The 24,041-nt window shown below is 47.0% G+C and overlaps 1 protein-coding gene across 1 annotated transcript in view; it reads left to right on the top strand.

Annotated features, from left to right (window-relative positions):
• Positions 1-2,429: 2,429 nt before the first annotated feature.
• Positions 2,430-24,041, top strand: part of Gga2 (golgi associated, gamma adaptin ear containing, ARF binding protein 2) — a 37,745-nt gene continuing 16,133 nt past the window's right edge. The window contains exons 1-6 of the mRNA XM_075972091.1: positions 2,430-2,652; positions 12,284-12,368; positions 13,747-13,822; positions 16,172-16,270; positions 18,229-18,352; positions 22,296-22,399. Of these exons, the coding sequence (XP_075828206.1) occupies positions 2,553-2,652; positions 12,284-12,368; positions 13,747-13,822; positions 16,172-16,270; positions 18,229-18,352; positions 22,296-22,399 (588 nt within the window). The 5' untranslated portion in view covers positions 2,430-2,552. The remainder of the gene's footprint in view (positions 2,653-12,283; positions 12,369-13,746; positions 13,823-16,171; positions 16,271-18,228; positions 18,353-22,295; positions 22,400-24,041) is intronic.

Below are 24,041 nucleotides of genomic sequence, written 5' to 3'. Positions count from 1 at the left end.
GGGGGTCTCACTGATGTAGGTCAGGTTAACCTCAAACTCAGGGTCCTCCTGCCTCATGCTTCCCTGTGCTGTGATTATTGCTATGAACTACTTTGTTATTTATTTATTCATTTGATACAGAGTCTCACTGTGTACTCTGACTCATAATCTTGCTTCTATCTCCCAAGTGCTCAGTTTATAAGTGTGTACCACCATTGCCAACATGAAAATGTCCCTTTAAGCATAAATATTTGGAACCATCTAACTTTCTCAGCAGGTAAAAGTGATTGCCACACAAACTTAATGATATGAGTTCTAGCCTTAGAATGCACGTATGGGTGGAAGGAGAGAATCAATTCCACAAAGTTGTTTTCCACAGGCATGGTGACATGTGTGTGCCTGTACCAACACATACACATCACATACACATATGATGTTTAAAAAATTAAAAATAAGGGGCTGGAGAGATGGCTCAGTGGTCAAGAGTGTGTACTACTCTTCCAGAGGACCCAGGTTCAATTCCCAGCACCCACATGTCTACAATTCCAGTCTCAGGGAATCTGACACCCTCTTTGGTCTCTTCAGGCACAAGTCATGTATGTGGTGCATAGATGGGCATGCAAGCAAAACACCCATACACATAAAAATTAAAAATAGATATCTGTGAGCTCGCCGCCTGCTCACACTGACCCACTTGGGTGGCTCTCCCGGGACTGGCTGCTCTGTGGGCCTGCTTATGCCGGGGACCCACCAGCATTTCCCGCCGCCAGCTGCAGGGATCTCGCCAGCATTTTTAAAAAATCATAAAACATGTATTTGGGATTGTGATATGCCTAAAGTCCTAGGTCTCCTCTTACTGCTTCCACTATTCAGGTGTCTGTTCAGATACTTATTGGCACTGGTATGCCAAGTACTTTTTCATGTGCTGGAGACACAGCTCTGTACAAATTAAAATCTTTCCTTATGAGTGTGTGTTGTGGGGGGTGGCATCGAGTGTGGGGAATGACAGGTGAGGGATAGTAGGGAGGAACTGGTGCTTCAGGGGAAGCTTGCGCATTCTCCTTGCCTTCCAGTCTTAACAATGCTGTCGGCAGTAGATCATTGACAGCAATGCAAAATTATTCTGGCTTCTAGACATGCACATTAATCCTGTTCACTGGACAGACAGCTTTCTCCACTGGCTGGAGCCAGTATTGTACCTATTTGCATGTTTGTTTCAACAGTCCATTTTCTATACAGATTTGCCCTTTGGCTTTTCTTGTGGACATATTAAAACATCTTCTTGATTTCTTTCTTTTTTTTTTCTTTTTTCTTTTTTCTTTTTTGGTTTTTCGAGACAGGATTTCTCTGTAGCTTTGGAGCCTGTCCTGGAACTCCCTTTGTAGACCAGGCTGGCCTCAAACTCACAGAGATCCGCCTGCCTCTGCCTCCCGAGTGCTGGGATTACAGGCGTGCGCCACCACCGCCCGGCCTCTTCTTGATTTCTTTAATTCAAGAGTTAAATAAAATAATTCATGTGTAAGTTGGCATGGCAGTTCATACCTGCCGTTCCAGCTCTTGGGAGGCTGAGGCAGAATTACTGCAGGGTTTTTAGGATATCTTGGCCTACATAGTTCAAGAGCATCTCAGACTACTGAGTGTAGGAGACCCTTTCTCAAAAACAAAAACAAGGGCTGGAGAGATGGCTCAGAGGTTAAGAGAACTGGCTGTTCTTCCAGAGGTCCTGAGTTCAATTCCCAGCAACCACATGGTGGCTCACAACCATCTGTAATGAGATCTGGTGCCCTCTCCTGACTGTAGGCATACAAGCAGAGAGAGTACTGTATACATAATAAAAACAAACGAAGAAACAAAACCTAAACCACAACAAAGCTGTGGTGGCTGCACTTGCTTTACTCATGCTTGGAATATGGTGGCAAGAAGATCAAGAGTTCTGGGTCCTAGTGTAGTGGTCAAAGCCACTGGTTACAGGAACCCTTAACCCAAAACAATCAGAAAAAGGTGTGTTTATAGCTATTTAACGTGCTCTTCTTAGGGTATGAGAATCACGACCTGCTTTTGAGAAAACTATTCTCTCTTAAATATGAGTTTTATAAATTATGGTATAATGTGTCATGTAGAAAAATAAAAGTGTGGAAGCCAGAATGGAAGGTGCTCTGGGAAGACCCTAATGTATAAAATGCTGAAATAAAACAAATGCGGAAAAAATAAAAATGCTGAAAGGCTCATTCTTTATCTGAAATTCAGATTAGCCAGGAGTATCTTATCTGGGAACCTACGTCTGGACGAAGAGGGGAACAGTACCTTGCTAGCTTGGTTTTTGACCTTTCAAGTGGTCTTGCACAAAAAGACCTCGTGAATTGGAGGAGGCGCGGAACAGCGGTATGGGGCGGGGCTGGGGCTAGAAATAGGCGTGTCCAGTAGGGTCCCGCCCCCGTCACGTGCCTCTCTGTGCCTGCCGCGTCGGCAGCAGGAGAGAAGGCTAGGCGGCGGCAGCGGCGGCGGCGGCGGCAGCAGCTACAGCTGCAGGTTTTGGGCAGCCGTGTCTGTGGCTGCAGCACTGAGCTGGGCAGATGGCAGCGACGGCAGTGGCGGCGGGGACTGGAGCCCCGGCGGGGACCGAGTCGGCGGAGGGTGCCCCGGGGCCGGCGGCGGCGCTGGAGCTGTGGCTCAGTGAGTAGCATCGCGCCGCACGTGATCCCGCTTCCCGCCGCCCTGGTTGTCCTCCTCGGTGTGGAAGGGGCCTCTAGGAGCGTCCAGGGAATTCCGGGGACCGCAGACTACCCCACGGCTCAGAGGCCCAGCGGCTCCACCTAACAGCTGGAGCACGAATGCCTTAGTGGTCTCTTGTGCCAAGCACTGTGCAGAAGGCGTTTCAGCCATTGTTAGTCTGGTCGCAGACCCTGGAGGAATCAGCATTTACTAACCCCAGACTCGAGTGTGCAGAGTGCGCAGCTTCTTTGCATATCCTTGAGTCTAAGAGCTCTTGTGGCTGCTGCCTTTAAGAGCAAAACCAGCCTTTATGCCTCGGTACGTGTTTACTCTGGCCAGACTTAATTGTTTCTTGTCCTAGCTTCATGGTGGTCCCTAGAGATGGGGTTCTTATGGTTCTCGCTTAATATGAGGAATTGAGGTTCAGAAAGGATAAAGAATCCACCCCTTGTGTGGGCTCCGCTGCGTTCTGGGTGCACTGCGATGGTAACACTGGGGCAGTGCTCACAAAGACATTTTCATTGGGTTCGAGAACCGTACCTCGTTACCAGAAGCTGGAGGAGGGGAGCTAGTAGGGGATGTTTTGTTTACCTGGGTCATAGCTTGTATACAGTGTTTGTGTGGACAATGGAGGAGGCCATATTCCAGACAGGAAACTGCAAAAACTCAGGAGGAGAATGTAGAACATTCTGGGAGCGAGCAGGCCTGTTGGCTGGGAGTGCAGAGCTTAAAGAGCAAGAAATACAGAAAAGATACCCCAGGCTAATTTGCTTATGGGAGTAAGAAGAGCATGGATGTCTTTGTATGCTGTAGAAGGAACGGTATTATTTAAAAAAATATTTTTATTACATTTTGTGTATTTGGGGTGGGGCATGCTGTTCCCAGATTATGGAGGTCAGAGAACTAAGGAGGGGGAGCGGTTTATTCCCTTAGACTCTTTTGTGGGTCCTAGGACTTGAACTCAGGTCAGAAGACTTGGTTGCAGGAATTTTTATCTTCAGAGTTGTTGCAGGCCCAGAATTTTATATTTTAACGGATGGGGGAAGCTGTTGAAGATAATCTGATCCAGTTGGCCTAAGAAAGACCCCACATGCGGTCCTACAGGATGAATTGGTTGAGGGTGGTGGTGGTGCAATAGGGCTGATTGACAGTGGGGATCAAGAGGATAGGGATCAGCTGAGCCTACCAGAAGGGTTTAATGAAAACACAGATGCATGTGCATTGCTTTGATTAAAAAAAAAGCTTGGAGCCGGACGGTGGTGGTGCACGTTTTTAATCCCAGCACTCGGGAGGCAGAGGCAGGTGGATCTCTGTAAGTTCGAGGCCAGCCTGGTCTAAAAGTGAGTTCCAGGACAGCCAGCAGTACATAGTGAGGCCCTCTCTAGGAAGAAATAAAACAAAATAAACAACAAAAGACTCAAAAAAAACCCACCAATAAGCAAAACCCAGAATGGATTAGCCAACAGCATAGACAGCCTTTCTGTAGGGTACACGGATGGACTCAGGAGATGAAGAATGGGAAGGATCTCTGGTTTCAGGAGTCAGAAGTAATTATGGATGCCCTACTGTGAGGAGGAGGGATTATGTATTGTGAAGTTTGCAAGGTAGTCAGGAAGAGGCCCTGTGAGCCTTCTGTGGGCTCCGGGGAGGGTAAGAGCGGGAGATGTGGTTTGGAGTCAGGCTGCTGTGTGTGTGTGTGTGTGTGTGTGTGTGTGTGTGTGTGTGTGTGTGTGTGTGTGTATAACAGAGCTGGAGCTTGGGCAGCCTCCATATTTCCCAAGCAGACCAGACCAGTAGCCTGAAGGCACAGAAGCAAACCTGGAAAGCTGGGCTGGAGAGAGCCTCAGAATGAGGGGTGTGGCCCATAGCTGCTTCAAAATGGAGACTGGAGGGAGGGGAACTTTGAGTCTGGTAAAAGGTTATTGAAAGCGCATTGAGTAACATGGTGGGAACAGGTTTGTGAAGTGGTGGGAACAGCAGGCTTAGATTCGAGTTGGAAGAAAACATGTACGCCGGGTAGGGTAAGAGCCAGCTGCTAGTGGATATTTCAGGAAGCCTGTCTGAGGACTCGCCTCTCCAGCGCTAGCCAGGTAGCAGCGAATCACAATGTTCCTAGATCCTCTGCTTTTTCTGAGAGGGCTAGAATCAACCTTTTTATGAGGAATTCCTTGAGTTTCTTCAAAAGTTGGCAACTACTTTAAAAGAAACGTGTTGAAGGGCAGTGGGAAAATCTGTAGGGTGGGTGTGTAAATGTTTTCTTTTTACGGTGCTTGGCTGTGAAAGGAAGGGGAGGAGACATCCAGTGGGAATTTGAGAATAATGGAGAGGGCCCGTGAGCCCCTCTTTCTGTGGTGTTCCTTTTGGTAGCTCCCCTTGGCTTCTAGGACCATGTTCGGTCACTGTGGAGGGGCTTTAAGGTGTTGGAGCCCTTGGGAACCTGAATGGGAAGTGTGGGGCCAGGGTGTGGCTGTAGAGGGGAAGAACAGCTTGTCTTGGGGAGGTCTGGGGAAGGAGATAAAGGTGGTTGCACATGCAAACTAGTCACTCGTGCGCCAGTCCTTGTCACAGCCGCGGTCTTGAGGAAGGTGCGGAAGTTCAGAAGTCCGAGGAGAAAACCACAACTTGAAGGTGCACAGCTGGCCTGCACGGTGTTGGGGACGGGCTGTTAACTTCTGTGATTGACATCTTGCGCCTAAATTCCAAGTGTGGTAGACCGTCCTTTGCAGTACTGAACATTTAAGTTCATCTTGACCTCCATTAGATGCCAATTACACACCTGACCTTGCCAGTCCGGACACCCCAAGGTGTCTCCAGACGTGTCCAATTTTTCAGCGTGGGGAGGGTTGGATCAGGGGCCGCCTGTCTGCCCACCTCCATTTCCCCTCTCAGTTGGGATGTTGAGTGCTCGTCAGAAACGTGAACAGCAGGGGCTGGGGACGGGGCTAGTGCTTAGTACACAAGTGTCACTACCTGAGCTGAGATCCCCGGGAACCACGTAAAAGGTCAGGCATGACGACACACGTCTCAGCACGTAGCCATAGAGGGCAGAGACAGGCAGCTCTCAGGGCCTTGCTGCCCAGCCAGGCTAGGCAAACCAGAGAGCTCCAGTTTCAAAGAGAGACCTTATCTCAGAAAATAAAGAGTAAACATAGAAAGGCGATGGAGAAGATACCGCAGCATTAACCTCTGCCTTCCTCAAGTATTTACAGAGGAGAGAGAGAGCATATACGCATGGAGACAGTGCTGCGGTCTAACGCAGGAGTGCTGAGGATGGAGGACCGGTGGAATGATGTAGAGACAAGAGCTGGAGGAGGGCGAGGTACGGTCAGGACAGGTGTTGCGGAAGATGCCCCACCTGTCTTGACAAGAGGGGAAAGAAAACCATTGGTGGATCTTCCCTTTATCTTCTCCTTAGGGTTGCTGGAGTATCAAAAACGTTAGTAAATTTTCATGAAGTTTGTTTTCTTTTGTTTCTGAGACAGGTTCTCACTGTGTAGTCCTGGCTGTCCAGGAACTGGATCTGTAGCCCAAAGAGCTGCTTGCCTCTGCCTCCCGAGTTGGGGATTAAAGACCACTACCTGGCTTCACATTTTAATAGTGCCTTAATGTAGTGTATAAAGTGAAAGACCCCTGGTGTGGGGAGACTCTCACTCAAGTCTCGGGATAACACGACCCCCCCAGTAACTCATGAGAGACCGTCCTTGCTGCAATCACCCGAGGTTTATTGACAGGTACCAGTGCACTGGGGCGGAGACTCATAACCCACGAAGGGGAGGAGTTCGACTCCAAGTAACTGGGAGAAGGGGTTTTAAGGGAAGAAACCACAGCCCAGAAATCCAAAGGGGTAGGGAGGGCATCATAAAAAATTCCAAAAATACCAATGATAATCACAAGGGGGCAACTCCCTGTTTCTCAAGATTATTCTCAAGATTACAATCTAACTTTAATCTTCAGCTAGTTCCTGAAACTGAACCGGCTAATCCTAGATTTCTGATTCTTCCCACCCTGCTTAGAATTTTGGCTCTATTTTTTCCTGCTGGGGGGGGGGTGTTCTGGATTTATCCAGGTCTTTCAAAAGTACCCAATAAACTGGGTTATGGAATGAAAGAAAGTCTTCGAATAGGTGTGGTCCCAACCCCAAAGCTCCACGCTGTCCCTGAGATTTTGTTTCTTTTCTTGGATTTGTTCATTTCTCTGCTCCCTGCTATACTCAGGACAGGAATGAGTCAGGAGTCATTTCACCATGATTTTCAAAAGTTACGGTTCTGTTTGTGGGCCTTTTGGCTTGGCTTGTGTCTATCTTGGAACCTGGGTGACCAAGAAGATGAAGTAGAAAGAGTACCAGACCTGAGAGGATGGAGAGGAGACCCCGCTGAACTTCAGACTGGAGAAGGGATAGTTCACCAAAGGAACACGAAGCAGCTGCTTCTGAAACTATGCTCTAAAAAAATACAAAAAGCTGGCAGTGGTCTTTAATCCCAGCACTCAAGAGGCAGAGGCAGGTGGATGGATCTCTGTGACTTTGAGACCAGCCTGCTCTACAGAGTGAGTTCCAGGACAGCCAGGACTGTAACACAGAGAAACCTTGTCTTGAAAATAAAAACAAAACAAAAAATTAATTTTTTAATATTATATATATATATATATATATGTATGTATATATATATACATACATACACACAGGTCCACTTTAGTTTCCTCTCTCCACCATGCAGGACCTGGGGACGAACTCAGGTGACCAGGGTTGGTGTCAAGGGCCTTTATACATCAAACCATCTCTCCTGCCCAGGGATTTTCTTTTGTTTGTTTTTTATTTTGTTTTGCTTTTTTTCTTTTTTCAGCAGGGTCTTGCTATGTAGCCTGGGCTGGACTGATATTTAACTCAAGGTGGTTTTGAATTTATGGCAGTCCTCCTGTCTCAGCCTCCTGAGAGCTGGAGTTGCCGATTACCACACCATGCTAGCTAGTTCATTTATCATTATTCCATATGACTGCACATATGTAGCATTTCCCCTAATGGAAAGCTTTGAGCACCTCTGCGAGCACAGTGTGATCCAGTTAGCGGGTTCCTAGTGGGGTCTCAAGTGTTGCCAGTACTACGCTGTTTTTTCAGGACACATGGTCATCTCAGTCTCTGACTGGATTTTAACTCTGGTCTCGTAAAAATGAAGTGCAAAGTGGACCCCTTGTTCTTACTTCCGCCTGGACTTGCTCCCAAGCGACCGCCTGTCTTCCTTCCTGCTCTACTTTAATTCCACCCCTGGGGCTCTGGATTGCAGTCGACTTGTTTCTGAATCCAGAGCCGAGCTGCTCTCCTAGCCTGGAGTCCAGATTGCAGCATTCCTGCCGGTCCTGGCAGGTTTCCCTGTAAGGCTGAATTGAATGACTGATTGATGGGCTGTAGGGCCCAGGTTTGTTGCCCTGGGGAAGAACTCCTTAGGTAGTGGGCACTGCTGGGAGGTTTAGTTGGGTTCCTTGAGGTGACAGCTTCTAGCCTCCAGGCTCCTCTTTCAGGCACACTCTGCGCCTAGCGACGGAGTCATGACCCTGGTGGTGGGTTGGCAGCTGGCTGAGATCATTTGGCTCCTCAGATGGTCACTCTAGGAGCCATTTCACTCACAGCTAGGATCTCCACGGGTAATACCTTTGACCCAGCGCTGAGCAGGAGCAGGCTAGTAGCCAATCTTAGGAACACTACTTATTAATATCTGACAACAGTGTTATTGCTTGGCCTTTCCTTTCCAAGGACAGCCTCAGTGAGGAGCCTGCATGTCCCTTCTCAGGGCCCCGAGGACTGTGACAGTCACACAACAAAGAAGGGGTCCTGTCATGGTTTTTCTGTTCCCTTCTGTCCCCCTTCTGTCTTTGGTTTAGGTTTGTGTCAGACAGATCTCAGCAGCTGTGTTGCCAGGATCCCAGTTGCTGGGTCCTCTGGGGGGCATTTTCTCTGTGGCTGCCTGGGCCCTCCGAAATAGCTTGGGCAGTCAGGGATTAGGTGTTCAGAGGCATTTCAAAACTGAAATAGCCACTCTGTGGCGGCAGCTATGGCCCAGCCAGCTATCCTAGCCCCGAGCAGCAGACACGTTCATTCCTTCTTTAAGTAATTATCTGTGGCAGCCATGTTCTGGTGCCGGAGCAGGTATCGGTGAGAAATCCCCTCGTTCCTGCCCGGCCCTGCCTTTGTCAGGGATCCAAGCCATCCCACAAGGACTTGGAGCCAGGGTGACCTGGGACCTAACTTTTGTTTGTGTGGTTTTCTCGCTCTGTGCCTGGAACTGAGTCTCCTCAGCAGTAAAGGGTGAGGTGATAACATCAGTGCCAGCCCTTCTGAGTACTTTGTCATGGTGTCCTGCTTACCAGGCAGCTAGAGAAACAATGAAGGTGACAGCCATGACTTTGGGGCCTTAGTAACCCTTGAGTGGATCCTCGCCCCAAATGTAGCAGATAAAGAAGAAACATCTTATGCCAGTGGAGCCTTTGGCTGCTTCCTGTGGCTAAGGGTTTGGGAGCTCTCTAACTTCCTTTACGGCAGCGGACCCTGTCTGTGCTGAGATTCCTCTAGGAATCCTGCAGAAGGGAATGAACAAGGCTGGATTCTGCATGCTGGGCTCTGCTGCTCCTTTCCTTCGTCTCCAGATCTAAATTTCTTTGAGGTGTCAACCCTGACCTTGTGTTTTGAAGCTGAAGCTTACTTGGTGAATCACTTTCAGGTGATTCAGGCACTAAGCCTGAGAATCACTGCTAAAAATTTTGCATAAAGATCTCCAGATGGTCCTTAGAATAACTAGGCAACTTGTTTTTTTTTTCAGATTTATTTTCTTTTTAATTTTGTGTATGTGTATTTGTACACATTAGTGCAGGTGTTCGAGGAAGTCAAAAGAGGGTGCCTGACCTCTGGAGCTGGACTTTCAGGCTGAGTGGCCCAGCGTGGGTACTGGGAACTGAATCCGGGTCCTTGAGTTCACTACGTGCTCTTAACCACTGAGCCATCACTCCAGCCCCAAGGTTTACAATTAAAACAGTTGTTACATTTTATTTTGTTAATTTTTAAATTACGTGTCCGTGTGCTACTGTGTAGGTACCCCAGGAAGCCAGAAGATGGCATTGGATCCCTGTGAAACTGGAATTTTAGATAGTTATGAGCCACCCAACATGGAGGCTGGGAACTGAACTCAGGTCCTCGGCAAGAGCAGTACACACCCCTAAACCCCAATCTGTCTCTCCAGCCACATGTTACTTATTTTGTTATGTTCAGGTGTGTGCTGAAGTCAATTATCTCTTCACTGTGTGGGCCCCAGGGCTCAAACTGAGGTTGTCAGGTTTGGTGGCAGTTGCTTGGCCAGCTGAGCCATCTCACCAACTATCAACAGACTTTGGAAGGTAATCTTTTGTTTTGTTTTAAGGTTTATTGGGGTAATCTTTTGGTTTGTTTTGTTTTTTGAGATAGGGTTTCTCTGTGCAACACTGGTTGTCCTGGAACTCGCTCTGCGGACCAGGCTGGCCCCTAATTATAGAGATCCGCCTGCCTTTGCCTCCTGGGTGCTGGGATTAAAGGTGTGAGCCACTACCGCCTGACTTATTGGGGTAATCTTTATGGGAAGTTACTTCATGCTTAGTCAGGGAATATCTGTATTTTGTACCTCTTTGAAAAGCCTTGTGCTAAGCACTATAGGAGAAATGTGGCATCTGGCTTCAAGGGTTTTAATCCCTGTAGGTACAATAAGACATATGTATGATTTTTATAGGAAAAGGCAGAGAGTTCTTAGAATTAAATAATTATTGATTATTTCCTCTGTGCTGGCACTTTAGACACACTTTCCCTAAATCATATGACAATTGAAAATACTATATTCCTAGCTGGGCACGGTAGCGAGCACATCTTTAATCCCAGCACTTGGGAGGCAGAGGCCGGCAGATCTCAGCGTTCAAGGCCAGCCTGGTCTACAGAGCTATTTCCTGGGCAGCTGGGTCTATGCAGAGAAACCCTGTCTTGAAAAAAACCAAAGACAAAGTTATATTCCTTATTTTATGATTGAAACAGAATAAGAGAGTTCGAGGACATTAATTGATGCTTGTGATTATTTAGGGTAGAGCATCAAGTGGTGGTTGGAGAGAAATGGGTTAAAATACCAGTCTGCGCCTGCTATTGGGAAGTTGAGACTCTGGAGTTGGGGACCAGCCTAGGCAAAATAGCGAAACCCTGTGAAAAAAAACAGTTTTGGGGAGAGAGGCATCATCTGTTTTGTATGGTGGGAGTTAAAGATTAAGGAATTTTAAATTTTTCTTATTTATCTTTTTACTTTTGTGATCCTGGAGCTTCACATATCCTCGGCACGTGCTGTGCACCCGAGTTCCACTCCAGCTCCCAAGGCAGCCATTAGGAAAGGGTAGTGTTTGGATTGTGATCTGATTGGCAGATAGGGGTCTGTAAGATAAGGCCCTGTGTGTGCGGATGTTGGGGTGGGGGAGCTTTGTGTTTAGGATACAGTCCTTTGATTCTCACGTGACCTCCATGGGACAGGGATATGACTGTAGTGAGAAGCAGTTTAGGCTGACTTAGGTTGAGGATGGAGTCCTAGGTGATCAGGACAGAGACGTGGTCCTGGAGCGGCATGGGGAGGGGACTTTTTTCTAGCAGAAGGAATTCTGGTAAGTCTTTAAAATTTTTCTAAATTATATTTTAGGGTGCGTGCACATACCCCCTCACACACGTGTGTGTGTATGTATGTGTGTGTGCGTGTTTCACTACAGTGCAAAAGTGAAAGTCAGAATAACTTTTTTTTTTAAATTTATTTATTATGTATACAACTTTCTGCCTCCACACGCCAGAGGAGGGCACCAGATCTCTTTACAGATGGTTTTGGAGCCACCATGTGGTTGCTGGGAATTGAACTCAGGACCTCTGGAAGAGCAGACAGTGCTCTTAACCTCTGAGCCATCTCTCCAGCCCCAGAGAATAACTTTTTGGAGTCCGTTCTTTCCTTCCACCGTGTGGGGTCAACTCAAGTCACTGAGCTTGGTGACAAGCGCCTTTACCCATGGACCCATCTCATTGGTCTCCTGGGGAGTCTTAAAGAGAGGGTAGGTGTCTGAGAGGAGGAAAACACCGCTGGGGGAGAGAAATCATAACATCAAACTTCACTCCCTGAGAATAGATCTTCTCGGCCAGCACAAGGATGGACAATCCAGAGCCTCGAGAATGTTGTAGGAAAAGCTACAGACTTCCTTGTGGCGGGCTATGGCCTCTCTTTTATGGGCTAAGAAGCTGACAGCTCCCAGGCGCCACCTCAGCCAGGATGGGGGCCGCTGACACTGGCATGAAGGAGGCACACACAGACCAACTTTGGCCCTAGAAATAGCCGCTTGTTTACTAATTACTTTTCTCGGTCATGTATCCAGCATAGCTTCAGAAAGGGCACGGCATTTTTGGCAGGCACTGCTTGCGGTGGACAACACAGATTTAGATCGGCCCTGCCCCTCTCAGCTACCTGCCCACTGGTCTGACTGTAGAGCTGTGACATCACAGCCTCTGCAGAAGGTACAGATTTCTTTTGTTATGCTTTCTTTAACTTGATTGTTGATTTCTTAACAGACAAAGCCACAGACCCAAGCGCGGTGGAGCAGGATTGGTCAGCTATCCAGAATTTCTGTGAGCAGGTGAACACCGACCCCAATGGGTAAGTTCCTGCAGAGATGTTCTCGACTTTGGGAGCATGAGACAGAGCTCAGACCCTTGGCTGCAGGGCCTGCAGCTGGGGATGCTTTCATTCTTTTTTTCTTCCACAATCTAATAATTGGTATTTTTTTAAAAATCAATTTGTTTTGCGGCTGTTGTTTTTTTGTTTTGTTTTGTTTTGTTTTGTTTTTTGGGTCAGGGTCTCTCTATGAATCCCTGGCTGCCCTAGAGTTAGTTCTATGTGTAAACCATGCTGGCCTTGAACTCACAGAGCTCTGCCTGTCTCTGTCTCCAGAATACTGGGATTAAAGGTTCACCATACCATGACTGGCTACTTTTTTTAACTAAGATTTTTTTTTTAATTGTGTTATGTTATAAAATACACTTTGGATTAGGTTTCCCAATGATGGGAAACATACTGATGAATTAGTTATGATTAAAAAATTTAAGAACTCTGAGTAGTGGTGGCGCATGCCTTTATTTAGTCCCAGCACTCGGGAGGCAGAGACAGGCAAATCTCTGTGAGTTCAAGGCCAGCGTGGTCTACAAAGAGAGTTCCAGGATAGCCAGCATTGTTACACAGAAAAACCCCATCTCAAAACAAAACAAAACAAACAAAAAAATTAAGGAAGATTTATTTAAATGTATGTGTGTTTTGCCTGAGTGTATGTAAATGCAGCGCATGCATACCTGGGGCCCAGAGACGAAGAGATCAGATTCCCTGGACTGGAGTTCTAGAAATGGTTGTGGGCTGCCATGTGGGTGCTGGGAACTGAACCCAGGCCCTCTGCATGCACCCCAAGTGCTTCTAACTGCTGAGCCATCTCCTGGCATCTTTCTATTATGATTTGAAAACCCTGTTTTATGTAGGAGAAGGAATGGCAAAGCTTTATTTTTTATTTGCAGTGATGAGCATTGGACTCAGGGCTTTCTGCATGCTAAGCAGACACTCTACCACTGAATCACAGTCTCCCTTCGAGATTCTTTGAAGTTATTCCCCTGCAGAGGAACTGGGAAGGAGTAGTTTACGCAGATGTTGACCTGCATAGGGCCGCATAGTCAACTGACTGGAGTAGCCCAGGGCTTGTCCTCCTCCTGCTCTAGTGTTCACTGAGTAGCTGTCACTGGATGGATGGGGTCTTCGTTGCTCTGACCCCTGGCTGCCTGGCTGGCTGTTCTGGGGTGGCCAAGTACACGCTGACTCCAGTATTACACACGTACCTAGGGTGGGGGAGCCATTGTTTCACAAGTTCGTGCCTAAGCCCTGCCAGGGGGACCCCGTTCTGAAAGGGGGGCCGCTTGAAGTGAGTGGGTACTGCTCAGGTTGCTCAGGTGGTCTACCCCACCCAGAGTCCAGGTCTGTTTTGATTTTTCTTCAGGCCGACACATGCGCCCTGGCTGCTGGCCCACAAGATCCAATCTCCACAAGAGAAGGAAGCCCTTTACGCCCTGACGGTGAGTTGGCTGGCCACTCAGCCCACACATTCCTGTCACAACTCTAGAAAAAGCACTGAGGTCACCAGACTGGTTCTCCTTTCCAGGCATTGATAACAGGCTAGGGGAATTCCCAGATGCTTACTAAGACAACACTGAGCCCACTTTGGGAAAAGGAAAGGAGGGGTTCACTTTCATTTGCCTCCCCAGATTGGGTCAGGGCTGGCAACCAACAGAGTGAACATAGATGAAAGATGGAGTTGGTGTGTGCTGTCCTGTGTACGGGGCAGCTGCTGTGCAGGCCTCGCTCATGGTTGCTGTGCCCAAATTTGGGCAGTGTTATTGGAATTTTCATGTTCCCAAAAGAAACCTCAAGTCCAGATTTTAATAATAATTCTCTGAATATGTAGATGTTGATGGAAACACTTAAAAAAGAGGGTTTGCCTTTACGTGTAGGAGTGTTTTGCCTACATATAAGCATATGCACTATATCCGTGCCTGGGTGCCCATGGAGGCACAAGATCATACATGTTCCCCTGGACCTGAAGTTGTAAACCCTTGTGTGGGTGCTGGGAATTGAACCTGGCTCCTCAGCAAGAGGTCTTAACCACTGAGCCATCTCTCCAGCCTTCCCCCTTTAAATGAAGTATTTCTTATTTCTAGAATTGAAAATACAGGGTTGTTATCTGTAAAAGAAAGTCAGAGACTGGCTGTGTAATTCCAGCACTCGGGAGGTTAGGGCAGGAGAATCCTAGCTAGAGAGCAGCCTGGGGGAAAATTGTGGTGGTACAGACCTGTAATTCCAGTCTTCTGGAGACGGAAAGGGAGACTAGTCTGGGCTAGATAGAGAGTTCTAGGTAGCCCAGGGCTGTGACCTGAGGCTTTGTCTCTGAGACAAACAGAGACTCATTTGTTATTAAATCATTGTGGGCGGGGCATGGTGATTTATGCCTTTAATCCCAGCCTTTGGGAGACAGAGGCAGGTTGATCTTTGAGTTTAAGGCTAACCTGGTCTACATATCAAGTTTCAGAACAGTTAGGGATACGTAATAGAAACCTGATCTAAAAAGAAATGAAAGAAAAAGCAAAAACTAGTCTGGGCTCAGGAATACAGTCCCAGCTTGCCTTTGGTTGCCAAGGGTAAGTGGAGCAAGCAGTTCTTAGGCACCTGAGCAGGGGAGACCCTAGGCCAGTTTCACTTGCCCACAGAGTCATCTTAACACCCTGCTGAGCTTCTTCTGCACACCTAAGTGGCTCGTCTAGGCAGAGGACATTGTTTTAAGACAGAATCTCCTGTGTAGCCCCTCCTGGCTAGAGATTCAGCTGCTTCTGCTGGGGTTAAAGGTGTGTCACAAGTGACCACTGTTTGGTTTTGGCTTTTTAAAATACTTATTTTATGTGTATTGGTATTTTGTCTGCATCATGCATGTTTGTACATCACATATGTCACACGTGTGCCTGGTGCCTGGGGAGGCCAGAAGTAGGTATCAGTTCTCCTAGAACCTAAGTTACAGACAGTATTCAGCACCATAGGTACTGGGAATTGAGCTTGGAATTGAACTCAGGTCCTTTGGAAGGGCAGTTAGTGTTCTTTCTTTCTTTCTTTCTTTCTTTCTTTCTTTCTTTCTTTCTTTTCTTTTCTTTTCTTTTAAAGATTTATTTGTTTTATTTTATGCAAATGTATATTTTGCCTGCATGCACAGATATGTGCACCACATGCATTCCTGGGGCCATGGGTCCCCTGGAACTGGAATTGCAGGCAGTTGTGAGCTGCTATGTGGGTGCTGGGAATTGAATCTGGGTTCTCCAGAGGAGCAGCCAATGCTCTTAACTGCTGAGCCATCTCTCCACCCTGCAACTACTGTTCTTAACTGCTGCGCCTTCTCTCCAGCCCCATCATTACTCCCTCCCCCCATAGGGTTTCTCTGTGTAGCTCTGGCTGTCCTGGGACTTGCTTTGTAGACCAGGCTGTTTGTTGTTTTTTTGGTACAGGAACTCATGTAGCCCAAACTGACTTTGAAGTCAGCAATGTAGCTAAGGATGAATTTCAAAAATGTACCCTCCGCCTATTTTCCCAGCTCTGGGATTACAGGTATGCACACCCAGCTGTGCTGCTGGCGCTGGGACTGAGAGCTTCAGGGGTGTTATCAAAGGCTGCCAGCTGAACCACAGCCTCAGCCCAGCGTAGTTTGCTTGATCAGAAGATGCTTGCCTTCTCCTAAAGGCCATGGGTTTTGAGAAAGGCTTGAGGGAAAGTTAGCTCTGGTTCTACCCATCAGCAGCTGAGGTTTGTTAGCCTTGGGTTGAGCCCGTAATGCTTCGAGATAAGCCTCCAGTGCTGACTTTCCCTTCCGGGGACCCTGTCTGCAGGTTCTGGAGATGTGCATGAACCACTGTGGAGAGAAGTTCCACAACGAGGTGGCCAAGTTCCGCTTCCTGAATGAGTTGATCAAAGTATTGTCCCCAAAGGTAAGTGCCTGGACTTGGCATCTTCACTGTGTTGCCCCTGTACCCCACTTTCAGTCTTTGTCACCCTGCAGATGAGAGCAGGCCGATTCTTCCATAGAACCTGCCTGTGTGTTGGGAGCAAAGGCTATTCGTGCTAAAGCTGTCTCCTAGCCAACATCTGGAAGGGCAGTCAGGCTCATAGCTGACCTCTGTCCCTCCAGAGTTAGCATTTCTGTTTTTCCTTGAAAATGGCATCACCTAACCAGGCAGTGGTGGTGCATGCCTTTAATTCCAGCACTCAGGAGACAGGTAGGTGGATCTCTGTGAGTTCGAGGCTAGCCTGGTATACATTGTGAGTTCCAGGACAGTCAGGGCTACACAGAGAAACCCTGTCTTGAAAAACCAAAAACCAACCAAACCAACCAACCAAACAAACAAACAAAAACACAAACTAACAGACAAAACCCCCAAGATGGCGTCACCCATTTGTGAGCTGTGTGGCCTACAGGAAGTGAGAGACTAGCATGAGGCCCAGGTCTCCTGGTAGAGATGACGGAGTGATAGTGGGTGTGACTGTTTGACTTGCTCTTGCCTTGTCCCCTGCTCCTCTATTCCTAGCCCTTGTATTAAGCTATGTCACTCACGTCGTTGGCATGAGTTCTTTCTTGTATGGCACCTGTAGACTGAGTTTCCTTTGGGCCACCAGCTCACAAATAACAACATGGAGACTTACTAGTAATTATGAAGCATGGCCTTACCCGAGGCTTGTTCCTAACTAGTTCTTATAACTTAAATTAACCCATATCTTTTTAGTCTACATTCTTTCATGTGGCTTTTACCTTTACTCTACTGCCTATCCTGCTTTTCCGTGTCTGACTGGTGACTCTGTCTTTTTCCTAAAGATCTCTCTTTGTCCAGAAATATCACCTATCTCTCCTGTCTAGCTGTTGGTCATTCGGCTTCTTGCTACATCAATCCCAACAATACACCTTCACGGTGTACAAATATGTCACAACAGGAACCAGCCACGGCTCTCTCACACCTGGTGTGCATCCTACAGTTTAGTTGAGGTCTGACCCTGTCTAGTCTTTTGTTTTGTTTTGAGACAGGGTCTCCCCTATAGCTCTGGCTGTCCTTGACCAGGCTGGCCTCAAACTCAAAGTGCTGGGATTAAAGGCATAAGCCTCCACTCCTGGCCTCTGTCTGGTTTTAAACACTCCCCACATCCTTCATATAAAGGGCTGAGTCCTACCTATACCACCTGTCTCAAGAGCCAATCACAAGCTTCGGGTGTCTTTGGGGTACTAAACATTGCACTATGCCAGTTTGGAGTTTTCAGGACTCCTTCCTTCCAGGTTCCAAAGTTCATTAGCACTCCCACAAAACACAGGAAAGCACTGTATAATATAAATAAGAATAACCCATGAGGGGAGCTTCGTGTGGGAAAAGGCCTGTATACTTTGTTTTTGAGGTTTTTATTGTTGTGGATTGTTGTTGTTATTATTATTGTTTTTTGTTTTTCGAGACAGGGTCTCTTTGTAACTTTGGAGCCCATCCTGGAACTAGCTCTTGTAGACCAGGCTGGCCTTGAACTCACAGAGATCCTCTTGCTTCTGCCTCCCGAGTGCTGGGATTAAAGGCGTGCGCCACCACCACCCGGCCTATTTTTTTAAGACAGGATTTTACCGTGTACTTCAGGCTGGCTTCAAACTTGTGACAATTCTCCTGCCTTGGTTTCCCAGCTATTGGGATTATAGCAATGTGCTCAGATTCATGATGAGCTTTGGTATTAATGGTGGGGCCTGGATTGTTTTGAATCCAGGAGAGGCTTTGGGGTCTGGTGCCAGGGAGCTTGTCCTCCGAGTGTGTCTCCTTTCCAATCCAGCTCACATCTGTACTTGCAAGCATCTCTTTGGGGGGAAATGCTGGCCACTTAACCCGAGTCCCTTCCAGCTCTCTAACTCTGCTGTTTACTTCAGTACCTAGGGGCCTGGGCCACAGAAAAGGTTAAAGGAAGAGTTATTGAAATCCTCTTCAGCTGGACGGTCTGGTTTCCAGAAGACATCAAGATCCGAGATGCCTATCAGATGCTGAAGAAGCAAGGTTTGACCTCAGCGTTCATGTCACCTGTCTTCACTGTAGTGCTTTGTTTCCGGGTACAGGGTCTCCATAGCTTCGACTGGTCTGAAGCTCACTGTGTATGAGGGAGACCTTACTCCTCCTCCTCCTGCCTTCTGTCACGTGCTGCCACTATGCCTGTTTTGTTTGTTTTTCAAGACAGGGTTTCTCTCTTTAATGGCCCTGGCTGTTCTGGAACCAGCTCTGTAGACCAGGCTGGCCTCGAACACACGGAGATCTGCCTGCCTCTGCCTCCTGAGTGCTGGGATTAAAGGCATGCATCCCCACTGCCCGACTTCTTTTGCTTTTTTTTTTTTTTTAACAACTTTATTTTATGTGCATTGGTGTGAATTTGTCAGATTCCCCTGCAACTGGATCTTCAGACAGTTGTGAGCTGCCATGTGGGTGCTGGGAATTGAACCCGGGTCCTTTGGAAGAGCAGTCAGTGCTCTTAACCACTGAGCCATATCTCCAGCCCCTTCTTTTGCTTTTTTTAATACAGTACTGGGGATTAAATTCAGGGTTTCATGCATAGGAGGCCAGGACTGTGCTATCTAAGATTCCCTTTATTGCTCAGGTTGGAGCTGGCAGCGTGGCTCAGCAGGTAAAGGTACTTGCGATCTCTGGAGCACACATGGCCCAGGAGAGAACCGATCTTTCCCAAGTTGTTTTCTGACTTTCACTTTTGCACTCTCCTCCCAATAAATAAATTAAAAAATAAATTTAAAAGGATCGTGCATACATAGCTCAGGCTGGCCTTTAACTCCTGATTCTCCTGCCTCGGCTTCTCAGGACTGGGATGATGCACAGTAGCCGAGCTGTGTTTACTGGTCTGCCTCCCATTGCTCCTCCTCAGCACCGTCTTTCCTTAGATTTTGGGTTAAGTGGTTGTTGGCTGTTGTTGGCCCATGATCCCAACTTGTAGCTTTAAGAACAGTTGTTAAATTGCAAGTTATCGAGTATCTTGGGATTGCTGTTGTTATGGGAATTATATCTTTGCATGCTCTGTCTGGTTCTGGGATTCCTTTCATGTCAGGCTCTCTGGAAGAAGGCTGAGCTCATCACTTACTGTTTTCCCCTGCTGCATGCACTCAGCCTTTTGGGAGCTGCGTCAGAGGTCTTGCAGTCATCTCTGAGCCCTGGGGAGTCATGGAACTGCATATTACCAAAGAGTCCATGCCTTAGGACCAGGGTCTGGCCTAATTTTGTGCAGTTCTTGAATTCCTAAGGTGATATAAAGCCTTAATCAGATCCTGTGATGTGCTGTGTGTTGTGGTTTTGTTTCTATCGGAAGAAGTGTTTTATTTTAGCTGGGTATTTTTACTTAGGTGGTACTTGCATAAGCTAGGCAAGCTCCCTACCAGTAAGCTATGTCTGGGAGTTTGTTGAGGGCTGGTAATGTTTAGTGAAATTGTTACTGGGGAAGCAGGGTCCCTTTTACGAGTTCTTAGTCTTGTAGATAAAATAGACTCAAAAGGAAACCAAAGACGTTTTAATGGAATTTGAGAGAAAAAGACAAACGGGTTGTGAGCAAGCTATGAATCTCGGCATCTGCAGCGGGGAGGAGGGGCATGAAGAAAGGAAGACAGAAAGCTGTATATTCTGAGTTATAAATTGAGGAAGCAGCAGGCAGGCCCTGCAGCCGTGGAGAGGGGTGACGGCCTTAGGATGATGTCTGAAAGGTGGCTTACGGGGTAACTGCTTGTGTACAAGCATGAGGATGTGAGTTTGAATTCCCGGTGCCCTGGTACAAAATGGGTATGATGTGTGCACAGTCCTGCAGAGGGGAATGATAGGAGAATTGCTGGCTGCCAGAGTACTCGATTTTGTACAGACCCTATCTGAAGAGAACAAGGGCCAATTGTGATGGCACACTCTAATAGGATTTGCTGAAGGAGGTAGAGACAGGAGAATCAGAAGGTCAAGGCCAGAATATGCTACACATTTTCAAAAGGGCTGGAGAGATGGCTCAGTGGTTAAGAGTACTGGCTGCTCTTTGGAGGACCCTGGTTCAATTCCCAGCACCTACATGGCAGCTCATAACTGTAACTCCAGTTCCAGAGGATCCAATGCCCTCACATAGACATACATGTGTGCAGAACACTGGTTCACATAAAGTAAAAATAGATCTTTAAAAAAATTTAAAAAACAGAGAGAATATGCTGAAACACAATTGATCACAATACATATCTCTCTTTGATTTTTGAGAGTGTACGTACACAAAGGCTTTTAAAGTTAAAACTCAGGCAGGGCAGTGGCCGCGCATGCCTTTAATCCTAGCACTCAAGAGGCAGAGGTAGGAAGATCTCTTGAGACTTCAAGGTCAGCCTGGTCTACAGAGTGAGTTCCAGGCCAGCCAGGGCTACACAAAGAAACCTTGTTTTGAAAAACAAAGCAAAACAAAAAGTTAGAATTCAGGGCTATAAAGATAGCTTAGTGGATAAAGAACGTGCTGTGCAAGTCTCAGGACCAGAGTTCAAATCTCCAAAACTCACATAGAAGTCGGATAGGCATGGTGACTACCTGTAAACCCAGCACTCAGACAAAGTGACAGAAATTGCTAGGCAAGCAGTCTAGCTAGACTGCTTGAGTGAGCTGACATCAGCTTCACGATTCTGCACAATGCATACAAATGTGCCCACACACACATGAACATTCACATACTCTACACAAACACAAAATAAATAAAAACCAAACAAGTTAGAACTTAGGAGAAAGTATGCAAGCTTAGCAATGAGGATCTGCATGGAGGATGATTCTCTGGGGTATGTCAGGACAAAGCTCATGAAGAGAATTGTGTTCTTCCCATTGTTTTAACAGGCCATTAGGTGTATCATGTTTCTTGAAATTATAACTTTTTTGAGAGATAGCTTTCTATCCAGGTGATAACAGTTATCCATTTGGATTAATTTTATTTATTTATTTATTTTTATTTTATGTGCATTGGTGTTTTGCCATGGGTGTCAGGTTTCCTGGAACTGGGGTTACAGGCAGTTGTGAGCTGCCATGTGGGTGCTAGGAACTGAACCCGGGTCCTCTGGGAGAGCAGCCATTGCTCTTAACCACTGAGCCATCCTAGTCCAGGATTAACGCTTAAAGGAGGGAACAATAGAATGTCTTTGTGATCTAACAATGTTTTGGACAGTTTCAAATGTCAAAACTCCACCAGGGCCATTAGTGCGACTCAATTCTATTCTTTTGACCAAAATTTATGTGGTGGATTAAAAGAATTAAAGGAAAGCAGATATATAAAATAGCCTTGTTTACCTGGAGGAGATAGCTTCCTTTTTAACAAACTCCAGCAAAGCCTTGCTATCTCTACCTCCCTCGCTTTCACCCGGCATTTCACATTCTAAGGAGGGCCACAGTGGCAGTTTGGTTTGGTTGTTTTTCCTCCAGATTAAGGTGTTGGGCTGGTGAGATGGATAAGTGCACTTGTTGCCAAGGTTGATGGCCTGAGTTCAACTCCTGGAACCCATATGGTAGAAAGAGAGAACTGACTCCCACAAATTGTCTTCTGGTCTCCACATGTGTGCTGTGGATTGCATGTATCCCTGCCTAATAAAGGTTATTTAGGAGGGAAAAAAAAGCCTGGGTAGTGGTGGTGCACGCCTTTCATCCCAACACTGGGGAGGCAGAGGCAGGTGGGTCTCTGCATGTGAGGGCAGCCTCGTCTACAGATGAGTTCCAGGACATCCAGAGAAACCATGTCTCAGATATAAAACAAAACAAAAAAATCACAACAGAGCGTCACCAGGAAAATGGGGGATGGACCAAAGCTACTGATGGGCAGGGCCTATCTTCAGGGAGCTCCAGTGCTGCTCATGCCTAATCTGCTGCTTAGTAGGGTGTGGAGTTGTTAGGAATTAGGGACTTGTAGTTCTGTACCCCAATGTCAGCATCTTAACTCATGAATTTCACATTTTAGGAATAATAAAGCAAGATCCTAAACTACCGATGGATAAAATCTTACCCCCACCTTCTCCCTGGCCAAAGAGCTCCATCTTTGATGCCGATGAGGAAAAGTCAAAGGTAAAATTCCCTCCCTGACCCTGGACTTATGTGGAGCCTGACCGTCCTCTGAGAGTGTGTCGGGCAGAATAATGGCTTCCGTTCTTTCACACATGAGGTAGCAGGAAATCTGGATAGTCCTATGGGCGGGCCACATAATAAATGTCACGCCATGCGCCGTCCTTCATCTGTATAAGGATTCCTGTTGGGGTGGGAGAGTCTGGGGCTGATGGCTCTGTTTCAGTTACGTGTGGAATTGGGGGTGGGGAGGAGTTGCAGATAGGAAAGGGGTACAAGTTGGCATGGATCTTTTTTGGTTCCCATAAGCCTGACCCAACCCATTGTCCATTCCCTGGAAACTTTTGGTTTGGTAGTCCTCATACATCAGATGGAAGGCAGGTGGTTAATGCTATGAAGGTTTAAAAGAAAATGGCCCCACAGAGAGTGGCATATTAGGAAGTGTGGCCCTGTTGGAGGAAGTGTGTCACTGTGGGAGGGCCCATTGAGTCGAACTGCTTCCTATGTCTGTGAGATGTAGAGCTCTCAGCTACCTCTCCACCACCAGTCCGCCTGAGTGCCGCCATGTCCCACTGTGATGATAATGGACCAAACCCCTGAAGATGTAAGCCGGCCCCAATTAAGTGTTTTCCTGATAAAGAGTTGCCGTGGTTACAGTGTGTCTTCACAGCAGTAGAAACCCAAACTAAGACAGATGTTAAGCCGAGAACTAGAGAGGCTTTTACACGAGCATAGCACTCATCTTAGTTAAGTTTTCTTTAAATGTTATTATTTTATGTGCATGAATGTTTTGCCTGCATGTATGTCTGCGTACCATGTATATTCTTGGTGCCCACAAGGCACAGAAGACTGGGCCTGGAATTACAGACGGTTTCTAGCTACTATGTGGCTGCTCAGAATCCAAGCTGAATCCTATGCAAGGATTCAGTGCTCTTAACTGCTGAGACAACTCTCCAGCTCGACATTGGTCAGTCCATGCCTTTTGGTTGGCAGGGTTTGGAGGCTCCATGCTTGTGTTCCCTCTCAGCTAACCTTTCATAGTGTTTTGGGACAGGGTCTCACTCTGTATCTCTGGCTGTTCTGGAATTCACTAGATCAGAATGACCTTGAACTCACAGAGATCTGCCCTGCTGCTAGGATTAAAGACTTAGGCCACTAAGCCTGGGTGTTATTTTTTTTTTTTAAGATTTTTATTTTGCGTGTAAATGCATTAACCGCTGAGCCATCTCTCCAGCTCCCTTATCCACTCTTTTTTTTTTTTTGGTTTGGTTTGGTTTTTCGAGACAGGGTTTCTCTGTGGTTTTGGAGCCTGTCCTGGAACTAGCTCTTGTAGACCAGGCTGGTCTTGAACTCACAGAGATCCGCCTGCCTCTGCCTCCCAAGTGCTGGGATTAAAGGCGTGCGCCACCACCGCCCGGCTTTTTCTTTTTTTTTTATTGGAAATAGGATCTCTGTAGTCTAAACTGTCTTTGAATTCTTGATCTCCACCAGTCCCAGCTTTTTTTTTTTTTCCCTTGAGACAAGATCTCATATAGCTGGGGCTGACCTTAGGCTCCCCATCCTGTGCCGTGCCTTGTATTCTGAGTTGCTGGTTACAAGTGTGCTGCTCTGCCCAGCTTCCTTTCTTTGACTCCTAAGTGCTGTT

This window comes from Microtus pennsylvanicus, chromosome 5, assembly GCF_037038515.1.
Source record: "Microtus pennsylvanicus isolate mMicPen1 chromosome 5, mMicPen1.hap1, whole genome shotgun sequence".
In the NCBI taxonomy this organism is placed as follows: Eukaryota; Metazoa; Chordata; class Mammalia; order Rodentia; family Cricetidae; genus Microtus; species Microtus pennsylvanicus.
This window is presented reverse-complemented; position numbering and strand designations above follow the sequence as displayed.